Here is a 26,326-nt window from a genome sequence, read left to right as displayed (position 1 = left end):
AAATCTCCACATGACCCAGAACTTTGTTTGCATGGGGGACGTTCAAGTGAGTGTAATGTCAATTGTGGACCGACAGCAAATTGGAAAGATATCTAGAAAAGTAGTTTTGTTCCTGCATTTACAAACAAAAAGAGCAAGTTTCAAATTAATCCGTTCACATAACAGTAACCAATGAAGTTCCCTGAGTGATTGAGTAATATGTTCTCTCAAGGGTGTGGAACGTGCCAAATGAGCTGCACTATTTTGTAGATTTGAACTCTTCCCAATTTATTTAAAGACAGTGGACACTTTTGGTAATTGTCAAAGACCAGTCTTCTCAACATATGCATAAAATATCAAACCTGTGAAAACTTGAGCTCAATTGGTCGTCAAAGTTGCGAGATAATAATGAAAGTAAAATTACCCTGGTCACACGATGTTGTGTGCTTTCAGATGCTTGATTTCGAGACCTTAAATTCTAAATCTGAGGTATTAAAATCAAATTCATGGAAAATTACTTCCTTCTCGAAAACTACGCCACTTCAGAGGGAGCAGTTTCTCACAATGTTTTATATAATAACACCCCTTACCAATATTCTGCCTTTTCATTGGTTTAGAGCGCGTCACATGATATGTCTTAGTTTTACTATACGGCGGCCGTGTGATAGTGCATCGGTTTGCCGTGCGCTAGTCCGAAGAATAGCAGACGGCGTGCAGTACCCTGACGTCCATTGCGTGTACGAGGATAATAAATTAATAGTCTGTAACCATTTCGGATTACATGGCACTACATGCAGCACAGTAAAAAAAAAATTGCAGTCTGTATTGGCGTCGTTCGTGGATTGTAGCATTAAGGTCTGTATCTTAATAGTACAGTATTTAGAAATGTTTGGGGTGTTATAAAACAAATATTGACTGCTTTTACTCGTGCAATGGTTAAAACTATGACTCCCTCGGTGATCCCCGGGAGCGTTCTATTTTCCATCGGCATCGCCTCGGGAATATAGAACGCTCCGCGCCTCTGGAAAATAGAACGCTCCGGGGATCATCTCGGGAGTCATAGTTTTAACCATAGCACTCGAAGCAGTCAATATTTGTATACTATGAACCTCTCCCCATTACTCCACACCAAGTGAGGGTTTATGCTAATAATTATTTTGAGTAATTACCAATAGTGTCCACTGCCTTTAACGTAACCAAATAAAATAGTCAATACAAGAGAGGACTAAGGGCCGACAACTTGATGAAGAGTATTCTTGACAAGGTACCTTTTGATTCTCCATATTTGAAAACCAACTATTCGAACAGTTTGATGTTAGGACTCCTAGAGCACCAGGGGTCGATTTCACAAAGACTTAGGACTTGTCTTATCTCGAGTTAGGACGAGTAACTCGTCTTAACTTAGGATTAATCTTAAGGTCTGCATGCTACAGTGCAGGGATGGGACTCGTCCTAAGTCCTAAGATTAGTCTTAAGTTAGGAAGAGTTTTGTGAAATCGATGGCAGGACCTACAACACACCCTGACTGGCTGCATGCCTGGAACTGCACAGAGGCTCATATCCTTGTTGCATGTTCAGAAATTTCCCATAAAATTGAATATTTTCAAAGAAAGTCCCCTTTGCAAAATGAAAACAGCTTTGCCCTAGCAAAGTTGAAACACCAGGCCTGTGGCTGGCAATAGTTGATACATTTCTAGGGTTGTCAGGTGATTCAGTAGATCTCCAGATTGATTTATGGATCATCATGTGCAGGTGTTGTTGCGCAAACACCTGTCCAACCTCTTGTCTAATTGAATTGATCTGCAGCAGAAATGTCTCAAATGCTGTCATTTTGGGCTCAAACAGTTCCTGTGGGTTTTGCAAGTTGAAACTTCAGGAGGCAACCCAAAAAAGGAAAAATATGACATTTGGGATGAGACCTGTTTGAGAGTGATGGCATAAGACAGACAGAACAGCCTCTTTAAGTATAGGATCGTCACAGATGAAGTGTTTTGGCATTTGGATAATCCTTGGTGAGGAAAAAACCAGGCTACAACAACTCAGGCACACCTTGGCCTAGATGTACTCTTTAAGTTGCCTCAACAAACCACTGCAACTCAAATTCAGGGTACTCCCCAGGATTTTACAAAACTGTGGACCATTTAGGACCCCAATTTTGTTATGTTCGGCTGCAGCCACTGAATTAAAACAAGGTATTTATATATAAACTGTACATAAAAAAAGTAATAGGAAGTGAAGTGAATGCTGAATAAATATCCCATCAGTCTCTACCAATACAGAGTTCTCCAGGACAAATGATCACTTGCCACGTCACGAAGCCGTAGGATGTCACTGTGGGTTTTGAGGGACAGCTGACGAGCATTGAGGTCTTTCCGTAGAATGTCGAGTAAGTTAGTTTTGTGATGGCCACGACGGCCTCTCAGGTGTCCCGATCCAACTACATGTACAGCGAACATGAGAGCATCCTGAGCGGGTGAGTCGAGATGCATTCAAAGCACATGCCCGAGCATGTGCCACCTTGCCTTCCATATTAAAACAAGGTATTTGGATTGTTTTCATCGTGGTGTTTATATCGTTATGGTTTATAACCCCTACTGTGCAACCAGGAACATTCCATACGGTTTGCTCTTGATGATTTTTGTGAAAGAATAAATATTTTGTCATAAATACATGTATTTGTAATTTCTGATAACAACTGGGGTGGAAAGCCTCAGGGGGGTTAGAGTCACTGCTGTCAAAAAAAGTCTGAAAATAGGCTCCAAATATGAGAAGGAAAAGGAAGTTGTAATGATGACATTTCCAGATTTTGGTTTCGACTGTGCAAGTCTCGCACGTAATCGAACATCAGGACCTGTTAAAGGGCACAATTTGTTTTCAACAGGCAGACATAAGAAAGTCGGAATTCAAACAAAAACCGAGTTGAATTTTTTTTTTTAGTGACTAGCCAGCGGAACCAAAACAGCCATGTGGCGTGAATGTTCTCTTCAAATTCGCAGGAGGTATGAACAGGGCTTAAATAGGAAAGTTTGCTAAAAAGTAAAGTTGAAATTGACTGGTTCTCGGGTGTTCTTACTTTCATTTGGCCAGCTGACCACTGTTAAGAAAGAACACTGCAAAAATTTGCAATTTCTGATCCCCCAAAAAGGTTGAGTCCGAAGGTTTTAAACAATACAGTACACTCTAGTCACTGTCCTCTCTGGGAGTACACTCTGCTCATCTTCACATAATAATCATCTGACTCAGAGGTAGGTGTTGGGCAATGACCCTCCTACCCCATCAGAGAAACATCAAGGAAAAAGGAAACAACATCAATCGAGTCAAAAACACTTCTCAATCAGGAAAAACCAAATTGAAGATTCTCCTTTCTCCTTAATTAACAATCACACCAAAGACATAAAAAGTGGCAAACCTTAATGCCTAGCGGAAGGTTTCTCTGCTCGATCGACTCATCCAAGTTGGGCAACGACCCTTATTACCACCAGACAGATGGGATAAGCCATCAATTAAGTCATAAACACTTCCCACACAGGACAAACAAAACCCTGAAGATTCCCCCAAATCCACACTTACGACAACCATATTTGAAACCTCACCCTAACATCTTCTGACAACCTCCATTCTAGGGACTCCAATCAATTAAAGCGTTTTCCCTTCCTCCCGATAAAAAAGGAAGTATATTATTACCCCAGAAACCTATCACATTTGAACATTCCTCTGATTCCGTTAAGCAAATATTGAGTTTGGTCCCAAAATAAGTGAGAAACCTGTTCAGGAAGGATCTACTATGGGGTTGAGTTGATGTACCTTGGGGCTATGTTCAGATGAAGGGGTGAAGACATCTCTAAGGAGTTGGTTCCAAGTTAAGACAGTTTCCTGACGGTGTGTCATGAATCTCTGCACTCTCCGCCATTTTCAAAGTGTCTTAGGGCGGACCATGGGCACATTGATGCCAGCCTTGCTACCATGGGCAGCGCGACGTTTTGCCTGCTAACTCTGCGTACATCTCTGACCCCTAGAAGGGAAACTCCAATCTGTGTCTTTGAATGGCTATCATATACATGTGCGCAAAAAATTGATGCATTGATAATAATAATATAGTAATAATAAGACTTGTAGTGCGCACATATCCACGAAGAGAGACCTCTGTCATCTTGGTCTTGCTCCCTGACTGCACAACAGATTACTGATTAAGGAGGACCGCCAAAAAAATTGCAAAGCCCAGAAAACACTTGCAAAACAAAAATAGGTTACCAGCCGTCGATTTCACCAAACTCTTCCTAATTTAGGACTTACGACAAGTTAAGTTTGTATCCATAGACGTTAGGATGCATTGAACCCATCCTAACTTAAGACAAGTTACTTGTCCTAACTTGAGATAGGATTAATCCTAGTGTTTAGTTATATCGGCTGCAGACAAAATACTGTACATTTACCATTGCTGTGACTGGTACCGCACTATTTTCTTGCCTAGCAAAGGAACTTGCTAAGCAGAATTCTCTGCTAAACAGTTTTATGGAATTGGGCACAGGTACCACCGACAAGTCACTGACAAAGCTAAGGACTAACCCCTGTATTGCATACATGTTCTTTTGGTGATAGGTATCTAATGTAACATCAACAAGTTTCGTGGCCGAGCGGTAAAGACCACCGAATTCAAACTCTGGTGGTTCCGATCAGCAGAGTGTTGGTTTAAGTCCCAGTCGTGACACTTGTGTCCCGAAGCAAGACACTTCACCATCGCTTCGTCTTTCGGAAGGGACGTAAATCCGTTGGTTGATCCTGCGTGTTGTTTAACGCACATAAAAAAAGCAGTGCACTTATCAAAAAGAGACGAAATATGCGCGCTATATAAGAAGCCACTATTATTATTACTATTATAATTAACAAACAACCGGTTCCAATTCACACTTGTTGTTCTTACCTTGAGGTTATACTGCTCAAACGCTGCCCGGTACTCTGCTTCTTTGTCTACAGATCCTGCACCCTGGGAGAAGATAATTACAAACAAAAAATTGCATGAACACTACAAATATTTTTTTATGAAAATTGGCCCCGATAAGAAAGTCTAGGACAGAATGGATATTTTAAAGTCACCCTTCCTGGAGTTACGATCAGGCAAGCATTCTGAAAATAAAATGTACAGTGAGATCATACACCATTGGGAACGAGGTTGCAATAAGCCATTTGCGTGTTAGATTTGATTATTGTCTGATACAATGATGTGCTTCATCACAAGTTACCACTTAAATTTTCCTCAGACTATTGAGATAGTAGCTACATTTATGTTACATATATGTACATGATTCTGGGCAAGCTTTTGCATTACGTAAGAGATGGTGAAAACCCATACACAGTTCTGAATGAGTATACCCGGTAGTATGGCACAACGGTACCAGGGTTTGCTCATCTTGAGGTTTCTATGCAAAGCCTTGCCACGAACCATTTGACATATCAACTGTCTCTATAGTCTGAGGAAGTCAAATGTAAGCGGTTACTTGTGACGAGCAAGTCATTGTACACAACTTAATTCAAATCTAACTCGCGAAAGGCTTATTGTGTGTACACAATGACTGGCACACTTCATATTGTGTATGTTAGTATCTCGTTTAGGGATAATTTGTAGCCACCCACTTCGCTACAAATGACTGGCAAGATAAGAAAAAATCAGGAAGTCACAAGGTGAAGACTGGGGAAGAAATGGGGTCAGGTGGCAAGGCGGGGCATGGTGACTGGTCTTATGGCCCTAAATGACCTATGACCTGGATAAGGTCAACTATGAGTCCCGCTGTCAAAATTTTGTGAAAGTGTTTCGAGAGTCAACCTCCTTCCCATTCCCCACTCTTCTCATCAACCTCCAATATGCTACTCTGAGTGTTGCATCTAAATCAGGAATTAAAGGATTAACACCACCCATAAAAGCTATTATGAGAGACTTTAAAAACGCTGGCGGGGGCAGCAGACAAAACGGTACTTTTTTGTGGCTCTGATCATGCATGCTTATGCTCACTGCTGCGGTGTAGCTCTGAGCACGCGCACTACTGGCGAGAACTATGAAAAAAGGACCGTCCAAACGTCTCCCACTGGCATAAAATGACTGTCAGAAAATTTGAAACAGTCTTATAGATGCCTTTATGTTTGACATATTGGCAATGATAGTTCCAATTCTCATTTCATAGAAAGGCACCAGACTATGCTTGATGCTTCATTTTTGAAAGAGCAAGGGCACCAAGGCATTTTCTCATTAGGGCACGCTATGAGGACATTTTTCCTTTTTTACTCATGAGCATTTCAAGGGCACCAAGGCAATGAAGACAGTACCAGGCCTAATGCCTCGGCTTGGTGAGACTTATTTGAATGTAAAACAAAAACAGTGTCTGAACCATAACATTGGTTTTTATCGTTGGTGATGTCAAACATGGCGGCTAACAAGTCACAGGCGTTAAGGGGTCTGGAGTTTATCCACATATACAATACATGTGTTCACATCACAACTTGGCAGTATTTCAGCGCTCACCGCCTCAAAAAACTGATCAATCATCGTTCACACCACCAGGCAGTGCCAGTGGTTTCCTTCCCCCAGTCCCCCCCCCCCCCCTCCACGAGACATCAACCGTACACCGAGCACTGCAACCACAACAACTAAACACGGTCAGCTGATTTCCACCGGTATATCGCCTCAAAATTAATCCGCAGTTGATGTATTTTTTGTGTTTTACCCCCCATGGGGGTTTTGCTTATCTCTGACCTCAACCCCATTGAAGGGGGGAAACTTTTAAGGTTAGGGGGTTTGCTAAAATAACAATATTTAGTACAACGAAACCGGTTGTAAAACTTCCTCGGCATAAATTGATTACATCAACGCTGCTTAGTTTAGAGGTAGTGGGTACCATGTTGAGCAGTGGGGTGATACCATGTGGAGTGTATCACATGAAATCGCTCCATCTGAAGTAATCCAGGTTTCCAGCGAGAGGATTTAGCGTGATTAAAAGTCCGAATTTAGAGAGCGGGTTGCAGCGGCTGACATATTTTCTCTCAACTTTCGAGGATCCGGATTTGAATCCCGAATCCTGCTAGGGTCAACGTAGACATCTGGTTTGATTCTTTATCTCTCTTGAAAATATTTCTCCAAGTCATTCTTTCCCTCCTCCCCTTCCCCCTCTCTCTCTCTCTGATACATGTTTCTGAAAATGTCTGCGTTATTTCCGATTGATTCAAAACTGACGGATAATCGTTGATTAGTTTTACCTGCGGCGAGGCATGAAAACAAAAAAATATAGGTCCCACGAGTTTGATCGCCTCTGCTGGGAGCATGTGTATGTTCTGAGTAAGACAATGGCGTGATACAATAAGAGTTATCCCAAAGAGAGCAAAGTTCCGGAGACTACTGATCTCTTATGAGAACTTGACCTGCTGTGTAAATCTACCATCTCTGAGTCAAGGAACACTTTAGTAAAGTAGAAACTTTGATGTAAACGAAATCCAAAGATAAATCAGGCCTCGAAGTACCCGACGGCACCAACAGCAATTACCGTGGTGACCTGTGCTTTTGCTGTGGTGCACTCTGCCATGTTCCAACACATACTTACATTTTCCCATTAGAAGTGCCCCATACCATAGGAAAATTGCTGAGCCCCTTCGAGAGTGAAGTTCATAAATTGAAACACCACAAGGTAATGCGTCAAATAAAAACATGGAATCATTAACAAGGTTCTTCCCCGGTTTTTTTTTGTTCAAAACTGTGGCACTATCTGGACCAAAATTTGATAATGTTTGGCCAAAGCAAGCTGAATTTAATCAAGGTGTTCAGAATATTTTCTACTTGGTGTTTATCATGGTTTTAAAAACCCTACTGTGCAATCTGGAGCAATTTATATGGTCTTCTTGTGGTGTTTTTTTGTGAAACTATTAGTTTTTGTATGAATTTTTGTTTTGATGACGGCCAGAAATTATGTGTATCAGCACATAAATTGCGATACGTTAGCACGTGTTAGGGGCTAGGGGAGAACCCTGGATCGGTTACTCTCCTTTGAGTGCGAGGAACGAAATTTTGCATTTTTTTTCCGTCTCCCAGAACAAACGGATGATATCAAGAGGGAGGGTGACGGACCCCCCTGACATGTTTGATGAGTAAGCTACATTACTGGAAAAAAGGTATTACATATTATCAATTACAGTCAATAACCAAGCAGCAGCCACGACAATCAAATCGTGTCTAGAGGTACATTTGTAGACCTCCTTGAGACACTTCCAACTCCCATAAGATCATTAGCGTCTTGACTAAAGTCGTCTCTTCTACCTCCCTCCCCCCCATAACCCATCCCCCTGAGGGATCGCGTGGATAAACATAGCCGTAAATGATTCTTACAAAATTGTGGACACTCCTCGAGAGTCGCCAAGATTGGATTTTTAGTTACTTGTCACACCTCTCAGAGATGAGGTGTAAATTAGATAATTAAAGCAATGTTGGTGGTTTCCGGACCAGCGTTAATCTGATGTGCTCATATGTGACAAGTACGGCCGCTTGGGAGAGGGGTTAACTTCGTGGCGCAGAGGGTCGGTGAGGGGGGGGGGGTATTCGGTAGGATATTGTAGAGAAACGATTAAATTGACTGGAGTGGCCCCGAGGTGTGAATAAGGGGACGGGGTATGTCAAGATTGGTGAGTGTAAACCCTAATGTAATTCACACCTTCAGATGGGATTGGGTGAAATTGGTTACAAGTTGATTGGGGGATAGCGGTAAATTCCCTCCCAAGGTTTCGCCTAGAGGAGAGCGTCTGCTTTTACAAAGAATGCTTGGTCACGCAGGAAAAGCTAACTAATGCAGTAACTATTGTGAACTGATTAAATCTGTACTCGACTGACTACACGTCCTTGGACTTAAGACAAAAAACAAAGAGGGGAAATTGAAATTAACTATCCGAGTGCTTGTGCATGTAGATCTTTGTGGAAGGGGGAAAAAAAAGCAAAGTTCTAGACAGTTTTGGAGACTTCTATTAATTGTTCATCCCCAAGGTCTAAGAGCAGAGATTTTGTTGTGACGATTTTCCTTTTTTTGCAATTTTGTGTTAAATTTCCCCCTTTTTTCTCTCTTTGTACCTTAAAAACAATAAAATATGTGGATTTTGAGGAATAGCATGGTGGTAGTTCGTAGTATATTCGCTTTGAATACTGTGTGCATATTTATTCTGCTGAGTAGATTTTGTTCTGCATGAAAAATAGTTAGTGGCCTAACGTTTCAACCCCAGCCTTTGTCTTTGTAAAAAGCTAACAGATGTTGTTCTTTGAGAACTTGTCTCACTGTTTATTCTACTCCGGCGAAATAGATTTCAAAATTTCAGAGACTACTAAATTCTGCTTATTGACTACTACCTGGGTGGAAGTAGAAAATAGGCCGACACTAATGTTTTCGCATTCGTGGTTCAAGGGGACTTCTCGTTGTTAACTACACAGAGCGAGTTCTTAAGGCCGAGTCACACTGCAGCGATAACGATAACGATAACGACGCAAAGAGAACGCGTTCTATTGGTTGAATGAGCGTGTGCGTACTCTGCGTGGAGCAATTCAACCAATAGAATGCATTCTCTTTGCGTCGGGATCGTTTTTGTTTTCGTTATCGCTGCAGTGTGACTCGGCCTTTACTTTAATGTACTGTAACGCTCCTGATTTCTTGGGTAATTTTTACCTCGTTTGTAACGGTTCTGTTGCTCAGTTTGTTTGTGGTAGCCAAAGTTTTGTATGGAACCAAACAGTAGCATACCAACCTTACTGGAACCAAAGCGTTTCTGATAAATATTTAGACTTAAAACTTCTACTTCAATTATTCTCACTGGACTAAACATGTTTCTGATAGAAATGGGATGGTTCCGAGGGACAAACTCAGTACTCTGACTCCCGATTTCTTGGATTTATTTTTACCTCAGTTGTAACCGTCCCGTTGCTCAGTCCATATGTGGTTGCGAAGAGTTTGTATAGAACCAATCATACAACCTTAATTTTGGACTCAAAACGCTTTGGGCTTGTGGAAGGGAAAAACTCACTACTAAATTTAGACTTGAAACATCTACTTCACTGTACTCCCACTTCTGATTTCTTGGATTTATCTTTACCTCGTTTGTAACCGTCCCGTTGCTCGGTCCGTTTGTGGTTGTCAGAGTTTTAGCTCGTAGCTCCTCGTTCTCCCTGTTGACCTCCTCGAGGGCAGCCTGCTTGCCGAACAGACTTTCTTCTAGTTGGTGGATTTTCCCTCGAGCCTCTCTCAGCTCGATACGGACAACCTCAGCATCAAGCTGTCCACCATCGGAATCCTACACACACAGAAAGAAAATGGAAAACTTAGACCTAGGAATTCAATTAGTTTGCAAACAGCTAATTTTATTTTATGACTTTGTTTTGTTAAAGCTACCAACGGTGAGGTATAATTATTCAATTGAAAAGCACAAGCCAGCTGGACTTGTCCAGTCCTGAGTTTACTGGCCCAGGGGGTAAAAATACTAGCTTCTGTCCTGTGGTCCACTGTACAATTATGTAAGGAATCACTTTGCACTTTCATATATTATATTTGGGTTTTATATGAGTCATCAATATGTCATCACCCCCCTTATTACAGGAACCTAAAAAAATGTTGCTGCATTAAGTTCTACGGTTCCACGCTTTGTAGTGGCAGCTGTTTGAGGCAATCAGACCAGGGTAGGGTATTAGTCAATGATGTAAGATAACGTCAGTGGGTCTGTCCCGCTGGATTAAAGTATGTCACCTCACCGTACCATCTTAGCTTTCCTCATTTCATTCAACTCATACAAGGCCAGGGCTCAAAAAATCACTAAAACTGCAGGGCTTGTGTTAGCTAAACAATTACTGGAGCAAAATTTATTTTACAAGACCAGATTCAACATGACTTGAACAAGCACTAAGACATCTTAATTGTCCTCTTTTCACTCAAATCATACAAGGCCAGGGCTCAAAATTCTGGAGGAAAATCCCTAAAGACAGCAATGGGTTTGTAGCTCAATATTCTTACTACTAGACCAAAATTTATTTCACAAGACCAGATTCAAAATTGACAAAAGACCCTCAGCATTTGAAACATGCAAGCAATTTTACTGGTGCCAGAAACATCCTCCCACAACGCACGTGTGAGCAAGAACACGTGGGGCTCTCCAATGCCTTTCTGCACAACTCTGCCGCATCGCCAAGTTACGCGCACGCATGTCGGACCTTATTTGACGGACCTTCATTTCATTGTGTTTGGTCAATACGCAATGGGGCGGAACTTAATGAATCGGTCTATTCCATGTAAGCAAAATAACCCACAGCAATTACGGTGTGGTGCCCTGTGCTTTTGCTGCGGTACCCTTTGCAAAGTTCCAACACAAACTTACATTTTCCTCATTGCTGGGCCCCTACAAGAGTGAACAAGGCCAGTGCGTGTACAGTTTTTACACGTACCAAATTCCATACTGCTACTCCAGCAGAAAATATTACTTACAAGTTTTTCTGCTAAGCATAATCAAGCAGGATAACGTTTACAGATGCTACATATAACAAATGGATTGTAACCTTGTTCTGGTAAGCAAAATTTTGTTGTGCTTAGCTTCTTTTTCTGCTTTAGCGGCTCTATAAATTGGCCCCAATAATTCAGTATACACTTTATGATGTTAAAACACTTCCTATGACACATACAGTCTGTACGTGATTTTGTGATGTAAATATATCCACATATTCCCCTGCCTACCAGCTGGTCATTGGGTATTTTCACACGAGTAACAACTTCGCAAATAACTTCACTGCTAGCTGAACGAAAAATTTGGCTAATTTCGCTGAGCACTACATGTCACTTTGCTGCTAACTCCAAAAGTTTTGACAGCATTTTTTCTCTGTTAGGATATTACACGGTGAGGTATAATTATTCAATTGAAAAACACAAGCCAGCTGGACTGGTCAAGTCATGAGTTTACAGGCACGAGACTAAAATCACTTAAACCACTCTAAAAGTTAGCAGCAAAAAATTATTATTACACAAATGTGATATTTAGTATACCGTTCATTAAATAAATGCCAGGCCTGATACTTCACGGAGGCAACGAAGGCGATTGCTTCCGTGCCCCCCGGTCATTGCATTGCTGCCCTTAAAATGCTCAAGTACAACTTTACATTTTCCTCATACATGTGTAGGGTGCCCTTTACCACGGAGAAAATGTCTTGTGCCCTTGCCATTTCAAAAAACGAAGCACACTAGCCTAAAATGCCTCTTACTTTAAAACCTTTTTTTAATACATAATTTGGTTAGTTTGACAGGGGTGGCCATGTGGTAAGCCTCACCATGAGCCTACGTGTACCCTGCCTCTTTATAGGTGTTCCAGGGTTTGTAAATTATTTTTGGATGTGTGAACACAGCCCACTGGGAGTTCCAGTTTTTACAATGTCATCTTACAGCCTCGCACAGGTGGAGTGGGTAAAAAAGAAGCCACGCTCCAATTTTTTGAAGATGGAGAACGAGAAAACGTCTCGGAAGGATAGTTTTGGTGCTGTCCATGATCACACACAATGTACTTGAATAAATTCACCTGTCGTGCCATTTCGTTTCAAAATGTCAACGGAAACTGAAGTTAGAACATGAATGAACAGCGGTAAAGCTTAACTTTGAAATGAAAACTTTATGCAAATTAGAAATATAATTTTGTAACTAAGAAATGAGTGCCTTATACAGATTGGTAAGGATAAAAAAAAAAACATTGTTTAATTTTAGTCTGAAAGCTTTTAAAAGTTTATTTAAATTCAAATTTCTGCGGTGTCCGTTTGATAACTGCTGTCATCTTGGCTTATTGTGGATTCAATTCAAGGCTCTTAATGAAAATACCCTGACTTATTTTTGGGGTTTTCTCAATAATTTTGCCTACAAATCAGCATTATGTAAATAAAAAAATCATTTTATGACCCTACTTTGAACCACATAGATTTTTGTTGCATGTACAGTACTTGCTAACTACTTAGTTCAAACTTCCTTTTATCTTACTTGATTTTGATACTGTCCATGATATTATAACAAAATAGACAATGACTTGCTTCCTGGGGTTTGTCCATATTATTTTATATACAGTTCATCTGTCAAACTGCACATTGTCAAACTGTCAAGGTATCAGTCCTAGAGATGTTTACACTTAAAGAATAAACTCAACAAGAAATATCCAGCACTCAACTATATTTCTTCAGAATTATTTAATGCTGTGTAACTTTTTTGAAAGCAAGTTTTTACAGGAACTGAAAATACAGTAACCATGATTTCGATCAAGTCAAGATATTTCTTGTCTGATCTCCATGTATGAGAAGGCCTGGAATTTTATCTTGGAGAGGGCAAGGCCATTCAAAAGCTTTTGAAAGCGGCACCAAACCAGGGTTTGTCCTCAACTTTTTTAGCGACGGGCCAGTGGGACCAGTAAGCTTGTCGATTCACTAGCTCGTCAGCTTTTGCACTAGTCAATGTTTCAAATGAAATAGGGATGCTTTCCGACACTGAACAAGCCAAACGGACGAATTGCAGTGAATTTTGACTGGTCCTTATGTATTTTATCTGGCATTTGGCCAGTAGACCACCGAGAACGCTGCAAGGCCAAGACCAGGGCAACAGCGGCCATTGCCTCTGTGGCCTCCATGATTTTTAAGCCTGAATGAGCCCACTTGTCTGCAGGATTCCTCTCAAACAGTAAAGCCCTGGCAGACTTTGGGGGTGTATATACGTGACCACATGTACACCCCGAGCCAAGCTAATTGGCAAACAGCAGACATCAACGGGGATAAAAATCACCCAGTAACCCATGGGATTTCCACCCCACACAAAAAAAAGAACATGAAAGAAGAAAAAATGCAGTGCAACGAGCCAAGAGTGATGGGAGAGCCCTTAACAACTCCACAGGGATTGGTTAGTTCTTGGAGTCAAATTTCGGCACACACACAAAAAGACTAAACAATGCACCCTGACGCTAAGGGGGGCAACCGAGACAAGGAAGATTATATTGTAAGCGACGCCATGTATGGTTGGGGTGTGGTCTAAACCGTCGTCGGGGCCTACGCTCAAGGGTAGCTGTCAGTGGTTATTTTTGTCCGAAAAGCGAAGGATGGGGAGCGAGGGGAGGCAAGGTTAGCTTTTCAAGTTGATGTACAGAAAAGGTTGGTACATAAACCACTTGTAAAGTTAAGGGTGTGTGCAGAAAATTCTGAAAAAAAATTCTGTACTGAATTGAATTTTGTTTAACCCACATCCCGCTAGCAGCTTCAGTAAGCAAAGCTGCCACTGTTCGCATCTTGCAATCAGGGAGATCGCAAGATAATAAGGAAAAGTTTATTACGGAGATTTTCAATTTGCTCATTAGAGCATGAAAAGTTTGGTTTATTAGGGAACCTTCTGCAGAATCAGACAGATTTAGAAAGCTCTGAGTAAGGCATGCTAACATCCAGCAGAAACCTTCAGTTTTCATGCTAGTACTCACAGTAGGAAGGGATGAAATTTGGTGTACATGTGGAAATTCTGGAATCCTCAGTTTAAAACTGATTGTGATCACTACCATTATATCAGAAAAAAACATTTATGACAATGTGTTAATTACAATCTGTTTGAAATGTTGGCTACTGAAACTTCCTGGGTGCAAGTAAAATGCAAAGTTTCTTAGTCCAGTGAGCTACATGTACTTGAACAGCCTTGGTGAGCTACATGTTCAAAATAATTCACAAGGCACGGAGTACGTGCTTAACTAACTTGGCTAACCAAATGCTCGAGACTTTAATGTTGACTTCACAATGTGCTTTTTCTCATGAACCAGTTTACGTGATCACCATCATCAGTGTTGATTGATGAAGTCTCAATGTATGTTCCTCAAAAATATCTATTTTTAACCACAGTTTCACTTTCAAATACTTAGTGAAGGAGCAAGCATGACAAAGCAGTACAAATCATTGCCGATCCAGAGTGCATTAGAGCACCCATTGAACTTCAAAGGGGGGCTGTCGTCACGATCATGGCAGGGCCTAGTTTCATTAAGCCTGTAAGCACAAAAACTTGCTAAGCACAGACAAATATTACTTCGCACAAACTAGTTACCAGCAAAAAAAACCAGTTTACATTGAACGCAACAGGTGTCCCAAAGAAATTTGCTAAGCAAAATTTTCTGGTTAACAGCTTAATGCAATTGTGCCCTGGCCTGTAGGTGTGCAATAGGAATGAATTAACTCTAACCCAGTTACTGCAGGCGGAGGCCCACGAGCTGGCCATCACATCACAGCACAATATTGACTGCACAGATTTTAATGCGCGCGTGTGCATAAAACTGCATCACATCAAAAGAACAGGGCACCAAGGCAATTGCTGTTGGTGCAGTGGGTTAATTTTAGGACCTGCATTCTAATTTTTTTGTTCTAGTTTTTAGGGCTTGTGACACCTGTATGCATATTGCCCTGGAAGTCCCAGAAGGTATTGCTTCCAATGTGTTGGTCTTACGTCTTACGTTATCTTTGAACTATAATTTATGATTTCTTGTCTTGATTGAGGTGGGTTTTTTCTCCTGGATGATAAGCATGCAGCATGATGGACCTGATGCCTGATTAAACAAATCTTCAACCTGTTGTTTGTTGGGAAGTCTTTAATTTGCCTCTTTCTTTTTTTAGTCTTTCTTCAATTTTGTGGCTTTTTCTTGGCAATTTTGTCAACAATTCTCATGGACAGACTACACCATCAACCTCAGATCAAACCTTAGATCCAGGGCCCAATTTCACAAAGCCTCCAAGCATAAAAACTTGCTAAGCACCAAAAAATCATGCTTAACAGAAACTGGTAACCAGCCAAAATTCCTTAAAGTTTACATTGTTGCAGCTGGCGCCCACTCATTATTTTCTGCTTAACAGCTTTGTTGAAGTTGGGGTCCTGGTCATGACTGTCCATGAAATTGAGGTTGACAGTTAAGGAGACGGCTTGCATCCACCTGTTATCAAACCAAATAACGGGAACAGGTGCGACCATGCTTAGGTTGCGTCTTACAGGGGGGGTGGGGGGGGGGGACTTGAGCTTAATACCGGTTAACATGGTTTGTGCCTTAAGTATGTCAAAAAACAACTAAAGCTTTAGTCTCACTTACAACTTGTTACAAGTGTGATTATGATTCACTGGCCGCAAGGCAATTATCTCTGCAGTTTTTAAAGTGCGGCGTGTTGAGTCAAAATAGGCCTGGTACCACGACTACCGATAAGACGTGATGCAGTTTTGGTATGAGATTTTTAGTAAGGTCAATGTAAGTTTGGTGCTAATCACATTGGGGGCACTGCCTGCTTTGAAGGTAGGGTCATCAGTTGTTTTTTGTCAACGTAATGCTGATCTAGCGGCAACATTATCAAGAAACATGCAATCAATGTCTACCTTGTTAAGAACATCATTTATGTTTGAACGTGGTGACAGCAAGTACCTACCGCATCTCTGGCCCGCATCATTCACAAACAGACATCGTGGACATTTGCATCCAAAAATTGCCTTTTGGTGGTCTTAAGAAATTTAAAAATACTTTTATTGATTTCTAACCAAATGGGGGACTTCAGATAAAATAATGTTGCAAGATGCTTTTGGTTATCTAAAGTATACCCTTTTACCATTAAACCTTTAACACTCAAATCCTTCAAGTTCCAGCATCATGTCTTGTAAGATCCTGTTGTTTGATTAAAGTTTTCATCAGCCTCCACATTGGAAAAGGGAATGATTCCTTCAAGCAATTTGCATAGCAAATTGTTTGGACTGAACATTTACACATTAAATGCTAATAATGGGTAGCAAATGAAGTTTGTTTTTTTAGAAGCAACTGGTACATTTTGCATAGCATTTTTCTCTTCTATTATAACAAGACAAGGAAAATCATTCACTTTTGGGTCATGGTAAGAGTTTCATTTTGTTAACTTTTAAAAATACATGTATGATTCTCACCTCACATAAGTCATCTGTTCCTATGGATCTCTGGTCACTCTGTAGCAAAGAAAAACACAAAATTAAAACATTTTGTTAATTTTTTGTTATTATTGATGGTTTATTAGGTGTTCGGGCAATAGCCCGAACAACTCTTTGTTATTGTTCGTTTTTTGGTGGTTTTTTTTCATTTTTAATATTCTTCTCCGCGAAGTTTGTCCGCAAGAAAAAACATAGTTGCGAAGCATGCAATAAGTTGAAACTTGGCATGCAGGTAGACAATGATCAGTAGATGATACACAAGTTGTTACGTCACGATGACATCATCAGTTGTCGAGAAACACCAATTCAAAGTTTATTATTTCAAAAAATCATAACTTTTAATCTACAAAAGGGATTTTAACAATCAATACATCATCGGACAGGTCATTAAAAACTGAGTAAATGCTTCACAGACATGACCCCACTTTGACCTTGTCTTCCGGTTCAAATCAGAAGTTGAAAATAAAACAAATCAAATTTAAAGAATTACGCCAATCCCCCATTGTTCGTGCACAAAGATTTTACACGTAAAACACGTGTATAGTGTCATGCTCCAGTGCTCATCTCTAGAGCGCCCTGCGTAGCTTGCTTGTATAGTCTGCATTCAAGGCGATTGAAAAATACATTTCCCCATTCGATTAGTAGTCTCCTGTACAGTCGTCAGTATTTCATAAGTTCATATTTCCTCAACCACATAAGCTATTTTGACAATCTTTACATCATATGAAAGAGCTTTACATACTTCATAAAAATGGAAATGTTGGTGACCTTCTCTTGACCTGTTGACCTGTCTAAACCGGAAGTGCCTGTAAAATGCTTTGAAAAGGCATTATTTAAAGGCTTTTGGGGTGAAATGTACACTTGTTGATGCTTTACCATAAAATTATTACACATCGAGAAAACTGGTTGGTTTTGATTTCTTTGCAATTTGACGAGCTATTAACAACACTTTCTTCATTGATTGAAACACTGACCCAACAATAGCCGAACACCTAGTGTTTGTATCTACAAACACTATATCTAGTTAAAATTTAACTTGTAGCCAATGGCTAAATTATGTCAATATACATGTTAATACAGTAAAATACAAACATACACCATTAAAATACAGGTACCCACTGAACCACTGGCCGAACTCAAGTCATGTTTAGCACTTGGCAAGTAAGCTAACAACCAAACATGTCCTGGGCTCAGTTTTATAGCGATGCTTAGTGGCCAATTTTGTGCTTACTTTGCAATTTCTATTTCATAGCGCTGCTAACCGTAAGTACACGAAAAGGCATGCTAACCTTTCGATGCTTACCGCACGAAAATAAATTACGTCACAATGCAAATCCGCGGTAAACACGCAATATGGCCGCCCAATTTTTCTGCTAACCTGTGAAATACGCTAAGGCTTAAGCAAATTTTTCTGCTACAGTAAGCACGCAAATTTGCTTACCGTTAAGCAGCGCTATGAAATTGGGCCCTGCAGTCTAATGTGTTTTCCAAACACAGAACAGCGTTCTCCTTGAACAGTCTGCTGGCCAAAAACCAGTTGATACGCGGTTGAAAAACACCCCTTACTTAATGTGAAACATGGACTAGTGAAAAAGCTGTGAGAAAAGTTAAACTAAGCTAACTGGTCCCACTGGCTGGCTAGTCACTTCAAATAGTCCAGGGCAAACCCTGCCCTATCTAAAGTTTAACGTGTACTTTTACCTTTTCAATTCCAAACTTACTCATAAAGGTTCAGAAAATGTGTTTAAAAAATGTTTAAAAAAACGTTTCACAGAATAAGGTTACCAACCAAATGCCATCTATCATGTACAATGTTAGGCTGGTATATCCTGCTTAATTTTACTAAGCAATTTTTGCATTTTCTGCTTACGCAGCTCTATGAAGTTTGACACTGGGGGCACATGGGCCATGGCATCTGTTGCCTTCGAGTAATCACAGGCCCGTTTCTGGTCCAGTGAAAATTCTAAGCACCAAGACATGCAAGTTCAGACTCTCTATTTTTATATCCTGGCTTAAACACTCAGCCAAAAAAAGACAAACAAACACCGACTGACTCGGCAAAATCAGCAACCCGCCCATGAGATTCCAATCAACGGCTCTAGAGCTCTGGAAGCAGTAAATTGAAGTTGATGAGGGGTTTAGTGCAAACGTTGGCTACCTAGCGTGGTTGAACATCGTAGCCGACTATAAACACAGTAAATGCAACACACATTCAATGATTCCACATAATTTGTGTTAACTGGTGAAAAATTACTCTTTAAGATGCAAGAAAATCAGCACTTTCCTGTTGTTTTTTTGTAAACGGCTGATTTTCCTTTGCTTATATTACTTGATTGCCATTTTACCGACTCACTCCAACTATTGTTATGTTCCCAGTATACATCAGCAATGATGAATACTGAGCAAAGATGAGTACATGTGTTGTAGGACTTGAAACTTTGCATGGTGGAAATACAGTATAGTAAGGTTTGCGGTAAGACCATGTAATGATAATCTCTAAATGAGTTGGGGTGGTTCTGAAAAGAACCGTCTGTTTCAACTCGATGTTTCGATCAGTATGCTCTGATCGTCTTCTGGAGAAAGCTGGACTCTGATGTTGCATGAAGTACTGATGACCAAGACCAGGCCGATTGTCAAAAACATGCTATACATGTAGTAGGTAGAGAAAAATCTCGCTTAGCTGAAACAAGTTACCAGTCAACATTCCATAAGGTTTCCAATGTTGCCACTGGCGCCCCACTCGTTTTGTGCTTAGCAAAAGTAATTGCAAAGCAATGTTTTCTGCTAAAACAGCTTTATTAAATTGGCATCATAGCAGCCAAGACCAGGGTGGCAAAGACCAGGCCAAGACCAAAAACTTGTGACCATGGTCTCTAAAGACGATCCTAAGGGTCTTGTCACACGAGGCAATCTTTACAGGCAACTTGGAGGCAACCAACTGCAGGGCATGCTACAAAATAACTTTGGAAGCACTATTAGTGACTTTCACACAATGTCTTACAAATCCAAGAATAATATGAGAACATTAAAAAACAAAAATGGCTTTCCTTCTTAGAGATTGCCTGGAACTGGTTGCCTGTAAATTGCTTTATGTGTGGCATGCCCTAAACATGATAAAGATGACACTGTAGCTTATAAGGAAGTATTTACCTCAATAGGATTGTACGTTCAAAATATGAGCCTCAATTTAACACCTTCAGGGAAAAAACAAATGACCTATTAAGTCTTGTCACTAGAATCCATTAAACTTTACATCAACTGGCTGCTTCACTAGATGAGCAACATTACAGGGCTGTGTGTACTTTCATAGCTTGGGTCAGACTTGCCGAGACTCTTGCTCACAATAATTTTTGCGGTGGACATTTTAAATCAAACGTTATGTCAGTTTTCATTATAGGCATCAATATTGGTAGGCATGTGTTTTTCAACCGTGTGCCATATTTCAAAGAGCTGTTAAAAGTAGAAAATTTTGCTTTGACATTTTCTACTTTAAGCAAAAACATAAGAAAGATAGCAGATTTGACATGATGATGATGAACCATGTTCTGGTAAATAATTTTGTTGTTGCTTATAGCTACATTTTCTGTTTTTGAGATTGGACTCTGGTGTTCCACTCATTTTTTCGTCATGAGGGCATTGACTACACATTTCTTTCGACAAAATCTCTTGGGCACATTGCCAAGTGATAACATTCAAAAGAACATTCAACAGCAAAAATGCGGGGAAAAATGCACCATCACGCATCAGCTGTTTCCAAAGCAAACTGTTAAACTTATTTCATTTCAGAATATGAAAATTGTCACTGGCATGACAAATTTTGACCCTAGAGGGCCGTAAAAGACATTACCTCTGTTTCCTACGTCTCTGTCTTTATAGCCGCTAAATACACATTATTACACGAATGATGACAACCCTTTTCACAAGGAATGCGGCCTCACCCTTTCGGGACCCAAAAAAACCCAATCCAAGCTCACAAGGTCAAAACAAAATCGGTACAGCAGGCATTTTTTTTTAAAGGTACATTTGAGTGTTTTTGTATTGCACATGTTGACTCACTCAAATCCACACCTCCCTTGATGAGTTAATTACCACTTCACATGTATCAATTACACGCTGAATTGGCTTAATTTGGGGGTAGGAACGGGAAAAAACATATCGGCGAACAACTTCTCCCAGCTGGAGAAACGAAGGAGAGGGGGGAGGGGGAAGAACGGTTCTTATCTAGTCAATACGCACGCTCCATCATCGTCTACTGGGAGTACTTGTAGAAGAAAAACTCTCATCTTAGTAGCTAAAGATAAGATGATCCGAAGTGATGAAGGGGAGTGGGGGAGTTGAGTAAAGGTCAGAGCTTGAGAACTGACTTTGACTGAAATAGTCATTTAAGTTGGCTGTGTTTTAAAGAGAAAATAACAAATATATTCTGGTGTTGAAGAGTGGGGCCTTATTTTATGGAGCTGTAAGCAGAAAATAGTTCTCTGTAAGTTTCTGTGCTAAGCGAGAAATAAAAGGGGAACCAGTGGCATTAAAGACAGTGGACACTATTGGTAATTGTCAAATACTAGTCTTCACACTTGGTGTATCTCAACATATGCATAAAATAACAAACCTGTGAAAATTTGAGCTCAATCGGTCGTCAAAGTTGCGAGATAATAATGAAATTTAAAAAAACCTTGTCACACGAAGTTGTGTGCGTTCAGATACTTGATTTCGAGACCTCAAGTTCTAAACTTGAGGTCTCAAAATCAAATTCGTGGAAAATTACTTCTTTCTCGAAAACTATGTCACTTCAGAGGGAGCCGTTTCTCACAATGTTTTATACCATCAACCTCTCTCCATTACTCGTCACCAATTAAGGTTTTATGCTGATAATTATTTTGAGTAATTACCAATAGTGCCCACTGCCTTTAAGACAAACTATAGGGCATCATAGCTGGTTACCTGTTCCTGCTAAGCAAGATTTGTCCTGGGCTTAGCAAATTTTTGAGCTGATGAGCTTTGCAAATTTGGGCTCTGAATCTTGTGAACTTAACCCCCGTACTTTCTGGAGTTGAACTCCAAGCCGAACTGCATACAGCAGAATATATTGCTTTTAACCAACCTAAGTACAAATACAGGTAACCAGCCCCAAAAAACTCTGCACATCACATGGCAAATTGGCTGGTAGCCTGTGTAACGATGTTATCAATGCTAAGCATATTAAAATTGTGACTTGTAAGCTTACTGGCATTATAAGATTAAGAGTGGACCCTGGGCTACCTGTGTGAGAGAGCATGACTTATCTTTTGTGGCTTTTCAGCAAACCTGGGGAAAAAAAGCACGTTTATTGGCCAACATATCCTGACCTGAGCGAGTAGTGATGGAAACCCAGTAAAATAACCTGTTCCCGACACGTGTAAATTTGCCGGCCACACCCAAATGACAACATGAGTGAAGCTTGCTCCTTAAACTGTAGTTCGCACCTTGGCATCTCAATGTGCATGAGTAGGTACTGTACATGTTGCATGTTGTTTAGGGATGAGAGGGAATGTTTAGGGAAGAGAAAACCATAACATGTACGTTGAATGCTCCAGATTGCACAGTAGGGTTTTTAAAACCAAAATAAACACCAAGTGGAAACATTCTAATCAAAAGACCTTGTTTCAGTTTAGTGTGCTTCGGCCAAACACCCATATATGAGGGTCCAAAATTGCCCCACAGTCTTATAAAAACCTGGGAAGAACCATTGAAATGATGGCATGTTCACCTTTTGATAACTCCTGTTGATAGATGCAAAGGAGCTGTTGGGAACAGTATCCTTTAGTGGCTTGAGAAGTAGATCAAAGAAACATACTTATTTTATTAGAAGAAACAAATGGCATTTTGTTTATTTACTATGCAGGCTTAAAACAGTCTGAATTCAGATGAAAGTTTGAAACTTCTCATCTCTGTTTGTTCAAAGAATACAGTAGGTACGAACATTGTTGCGACAAGGGCCAATGCTGAAAGGTTGCCGTTAAGAGTCACAGGCTTTAAGCAGAACTGGCTGACGAGCACACAACGTAACAATCCACAAAGAGCACCTCACATGGAACTAATTTCAGTGTATCGTGTAACAAAAGAGGGCCACACCCAGATGAAAACCCACGTGAAGTTTGGTACAATGTGGGTATACTAACACAAAACAACCGGACTGAAATTCTTAGAGCTACTTTGAAAGCCCCCAAAAATATGTGTACTGACAAGAAATAGGTTACCAGCCAAAAAAACATTTCATATGCTTTTTTAGTGACCGATTTCCCTCGACTTTTTGCTCAGCAAATTGTTATTTGTAAAGCATTAATATCTACTTGAGCAGCTGTATGAAATTGGGTCCCTGGTCCTAAATTCGGTCACTAGCACTGCCTTTTTCTTGTGCATTATGTACCTAACATGTATACCTGTTTGGATTTATGATAGTCTAAAAAGTTTTTTTGAGAAAATGCTGAAATCAGGACAAATCCTGAGAAACCCCACACCTGAGGTGAGATCATTCTTCAGGGAGTGCCCATTTATAAACTACATAGTGTTACCGGGTACACCTTGATACAGGTAGTTGATGACAAGGTTGTGAGTTACGGACAATTCCAGCCAACTCCCAGGGCATTTCCGATAGATTCAACTGTCATGACAAGCTGACAGGGTTGCACAATGGCGTGGGGCCTCTCCGACTGGTAGATTTTTAAAAACCGCACTAAGCGAGAGCTGTCAACTGGTGAGTGAGTAAAACTAATGGGGTCACTACGTGGCATGTATTTTTTGGGCAACGATGTTGCTTATTGTCCTCCCAAAATAGAACGTCCAGAGTTAGCAATTAGAAGCAGATTTTTCAAATTGTAATCTAGCAAGTTTTGTTTCCTGTTTTATACAATAACGATAAGATTTGTTCGAATACGGTGATCAGACCTGATAACTCACACAGGAAAATTGCCTCCAATGCACTTGGTCATTGCCTTGGTGACCCTTGAAATGTCCCAATACAAGTTCACAATCTCTCATAGAGGTACCCTTTATCAAAGAGAAAGTGCCTTGGTGCCCCTGCCATTAAAAAAAAACACCCATCACGCCCGAGTGATAGGATTTAAGCCCAGGTATGTGTTTTTACTGGTTGGATGTTTGATCTGAAATTCTAGATAATGCACGATCTTCTTTCTTCAAATGCATTGTTGCCTAACACAGCGAAATTTCGCTGACATACATGTATGGTGTCAACTGCAATTATCCAGACAGTGTTACATGTGCATTGTATTTACGGGGACAACCTAGACTACTAATAATTTGAACCACACACACACTACCAAGTTACGCTGCAAACTCAAATATTGAGAACTCGAGCAAAGACAACTCCGCGTTGTTGCTTGCGCCATCCGGTACCTCGGACTTTGGTCTCTTGACATGTGACATTTAACCGTGATCCCTTAGCACCAGCGGATACAAATACCTCCTAGACGCATCTGAGATTACGAAGATGAGATGGGGTCCCAGACCAATTAAATCTGTCTCGTCTACAACAAAGATAGTTTATACTGCGAACGTAAAATGTGGACTAGATCAAATTTCAAGACGATCTTTTTTGGTAGCACAAATCTACAGGTGTTTAAATTTGAGTGAGCCAGACAAAAATATTGAAACTTTTGATCTGATCAGCTCGTTTTTATTTTGACTGGATGGTTCGGTTGGAAAACAAATGATTGATGATAACTGATGATTTCTAACTGAATAAATCTGGCGCTGTTCACGCAATTAATATATCTCGTCAAAATCTCTCTGTGTAAAATAAACAATAATTAGTGGAAGTGCGCTAACGAAGTCATTACATGTAGCTTAATTAAAGACATATTAGTGGGAACCTCTTTTGACACCTTGCCAAATATTTGCCTGCAATCTTGTTTTTAATGTTAAGTTAACAGGCATGATATTAGTCCTTGGGGAAAAAGTAGGAACATTTTATTGAGTACAAGATATGACCTAGATATCACATGGTGTAGGCTTTAATAGACTTTTATAAGTTGGCAAAGACAATTTAGACAGGCCTAGACTAACAAGGGTTGTTTGAGTTGCCCCATCCCAATTTCATTATTTCTTCAAGAGGACAAGGCCATTTCCATGCAATTCCACACTTGCTATATAAATGACAGTTTATGCACAACATGGATTCAATACATCAATCCGGGCGCACACCGGGCGCGCAAGTGTTGAGCACCGCGCGCCATTTGCTGCGGTGTCTTCAGTGCCTAGATTATGCACAAAGACACCGCAGTTTGTAATTTTTTCAATAGAGGGCGCTACTAATTTTGTTTTATTGGATTGGTCTATAGATTCAACAACTTTTCTTGAGTTTTTCTGTGATATGTAGTCCCAAATATCAAGTACGAGCTCCATTCTCTAAGTCAACAGTAACTCTTTTTTTTAAAGAGGATCACAAAGCACTTTAGAGGCCCAATGACTGATAACAGGGAATCCCAGCTTTAGTTGGGCAAGTCCAGCTATAGTTGGGCAATCCCAGCTATAGTTGGGCAAGTCCCAACTGTGACCCAATTAGTTCCACTCACTCACTAAAGTTAGGCTCTGCCCCACCTACATAAATGTAGCTACGACTGGTACAGTAACTACAAGAACGAAATCCCACTGGTACCGGTGAACACTTTTTGGAGATTTGTCAGCCCACCAATACACCTGCTTGTATTGATCCATTGATCTTATCTCACATGTTGTTAATCATGATTAATACCGCGCTAATTGATTGTGAAGCAAGACTTCCTAATCACCTGTTGTACATGAATGCATTATGCATAGCTGCAAAACACAAGAAATGCTTGTTTCTGTATGCAATTCCAGAAAGATTTTATCCTGGCAGAAGACAATTTCGGGGATGGTTTGGTTTCTTTTTCAAACATTCAAACAAATCAGGGCTTGAAGTACCCATGAGACCATTAGCAAAACTTGCTTTCTAAAAAGCACTGGAGAATTGTTAAATATAAAAGATTGCTAGAATAGACAGCCTTAGAAGTAGTGTAGTTTTAGAGAAAGAGGTAATTTTTCACAAAACATTTTGGATTCGGTTTCTTTTTCAAAAATTCAAATAAATCAGGGATTGAATTAGCAACTGGACCACTGTTGAACTTCTGCAGTAGGGAGGGTATACAGTAAAGCAAAGTAGCACTGCACTGTTGACAACATAAAAGTTTATATCATAAAAGATTTGTTAGAAACAACGTAGTATTGAGTCAGATAAAGGCTTCAGACATTTTAAAGCCTTTCTCAGGCATCTGAAAGCACACAATTCTATGCAACATGGGTGATGTTTTTTTTTCTTTAATTAGTTTCTTGCAACTTTGATTACCTATTTAGCC

General features: G+C 40.3%; 1 protein-coding gene across 4 annotated transcripts in view; it reads right to left on the bottom strand.

Moving 5' to 3' along the window:
• LOC117300357 (A-kinase anchor protein 9-like) overlaps window positions 1–26,326 on the bottom strand; it is a 126,007-nt gene that overhangs the window by 90,973 nt on the left and 8,708 nt on the right. For all 4 annotated transcript variants that reach the window (XM_033784122.1, XM_033784124.1, XM_033784123.1 and 1 more), the window contains exons 3-5: window positions 16,935–16,973; window positions 10,087–10,284; window positions 4,901–4,963 (exon numbers count right to left, since the gene is read on the bottom strand). In XM_033784122.1, the coding sequence (XP_033640013.1) occupies window positions 4,901–4,963; window positions 10,087–10,284; window positions 16,935–16,973 (300 nt within the window). The remainder of the gene's footprint in view (window positions 1–4,900; window positions 4,964–10,086; window positions 10,285–16,934; window positions 16,974–26,326) is intronic.

Source organism: Asterias rubens, chromosome 15, assembly GCF_902459465.1.
Source record: "Asterias rubens chromosome 15, eAstRub1.3, whole genome shotgun sequence".
NCBI lineage: Eukaryota > Metazoa > Echinodermata > Asteroidea > Forcipulatida > Asteriidae > Asterias > Asterias rubens.
Note: the sequence above shows the minus strand (reverse complement) of the source record. Positions and strands in the feature narration are given on the sequence as shown.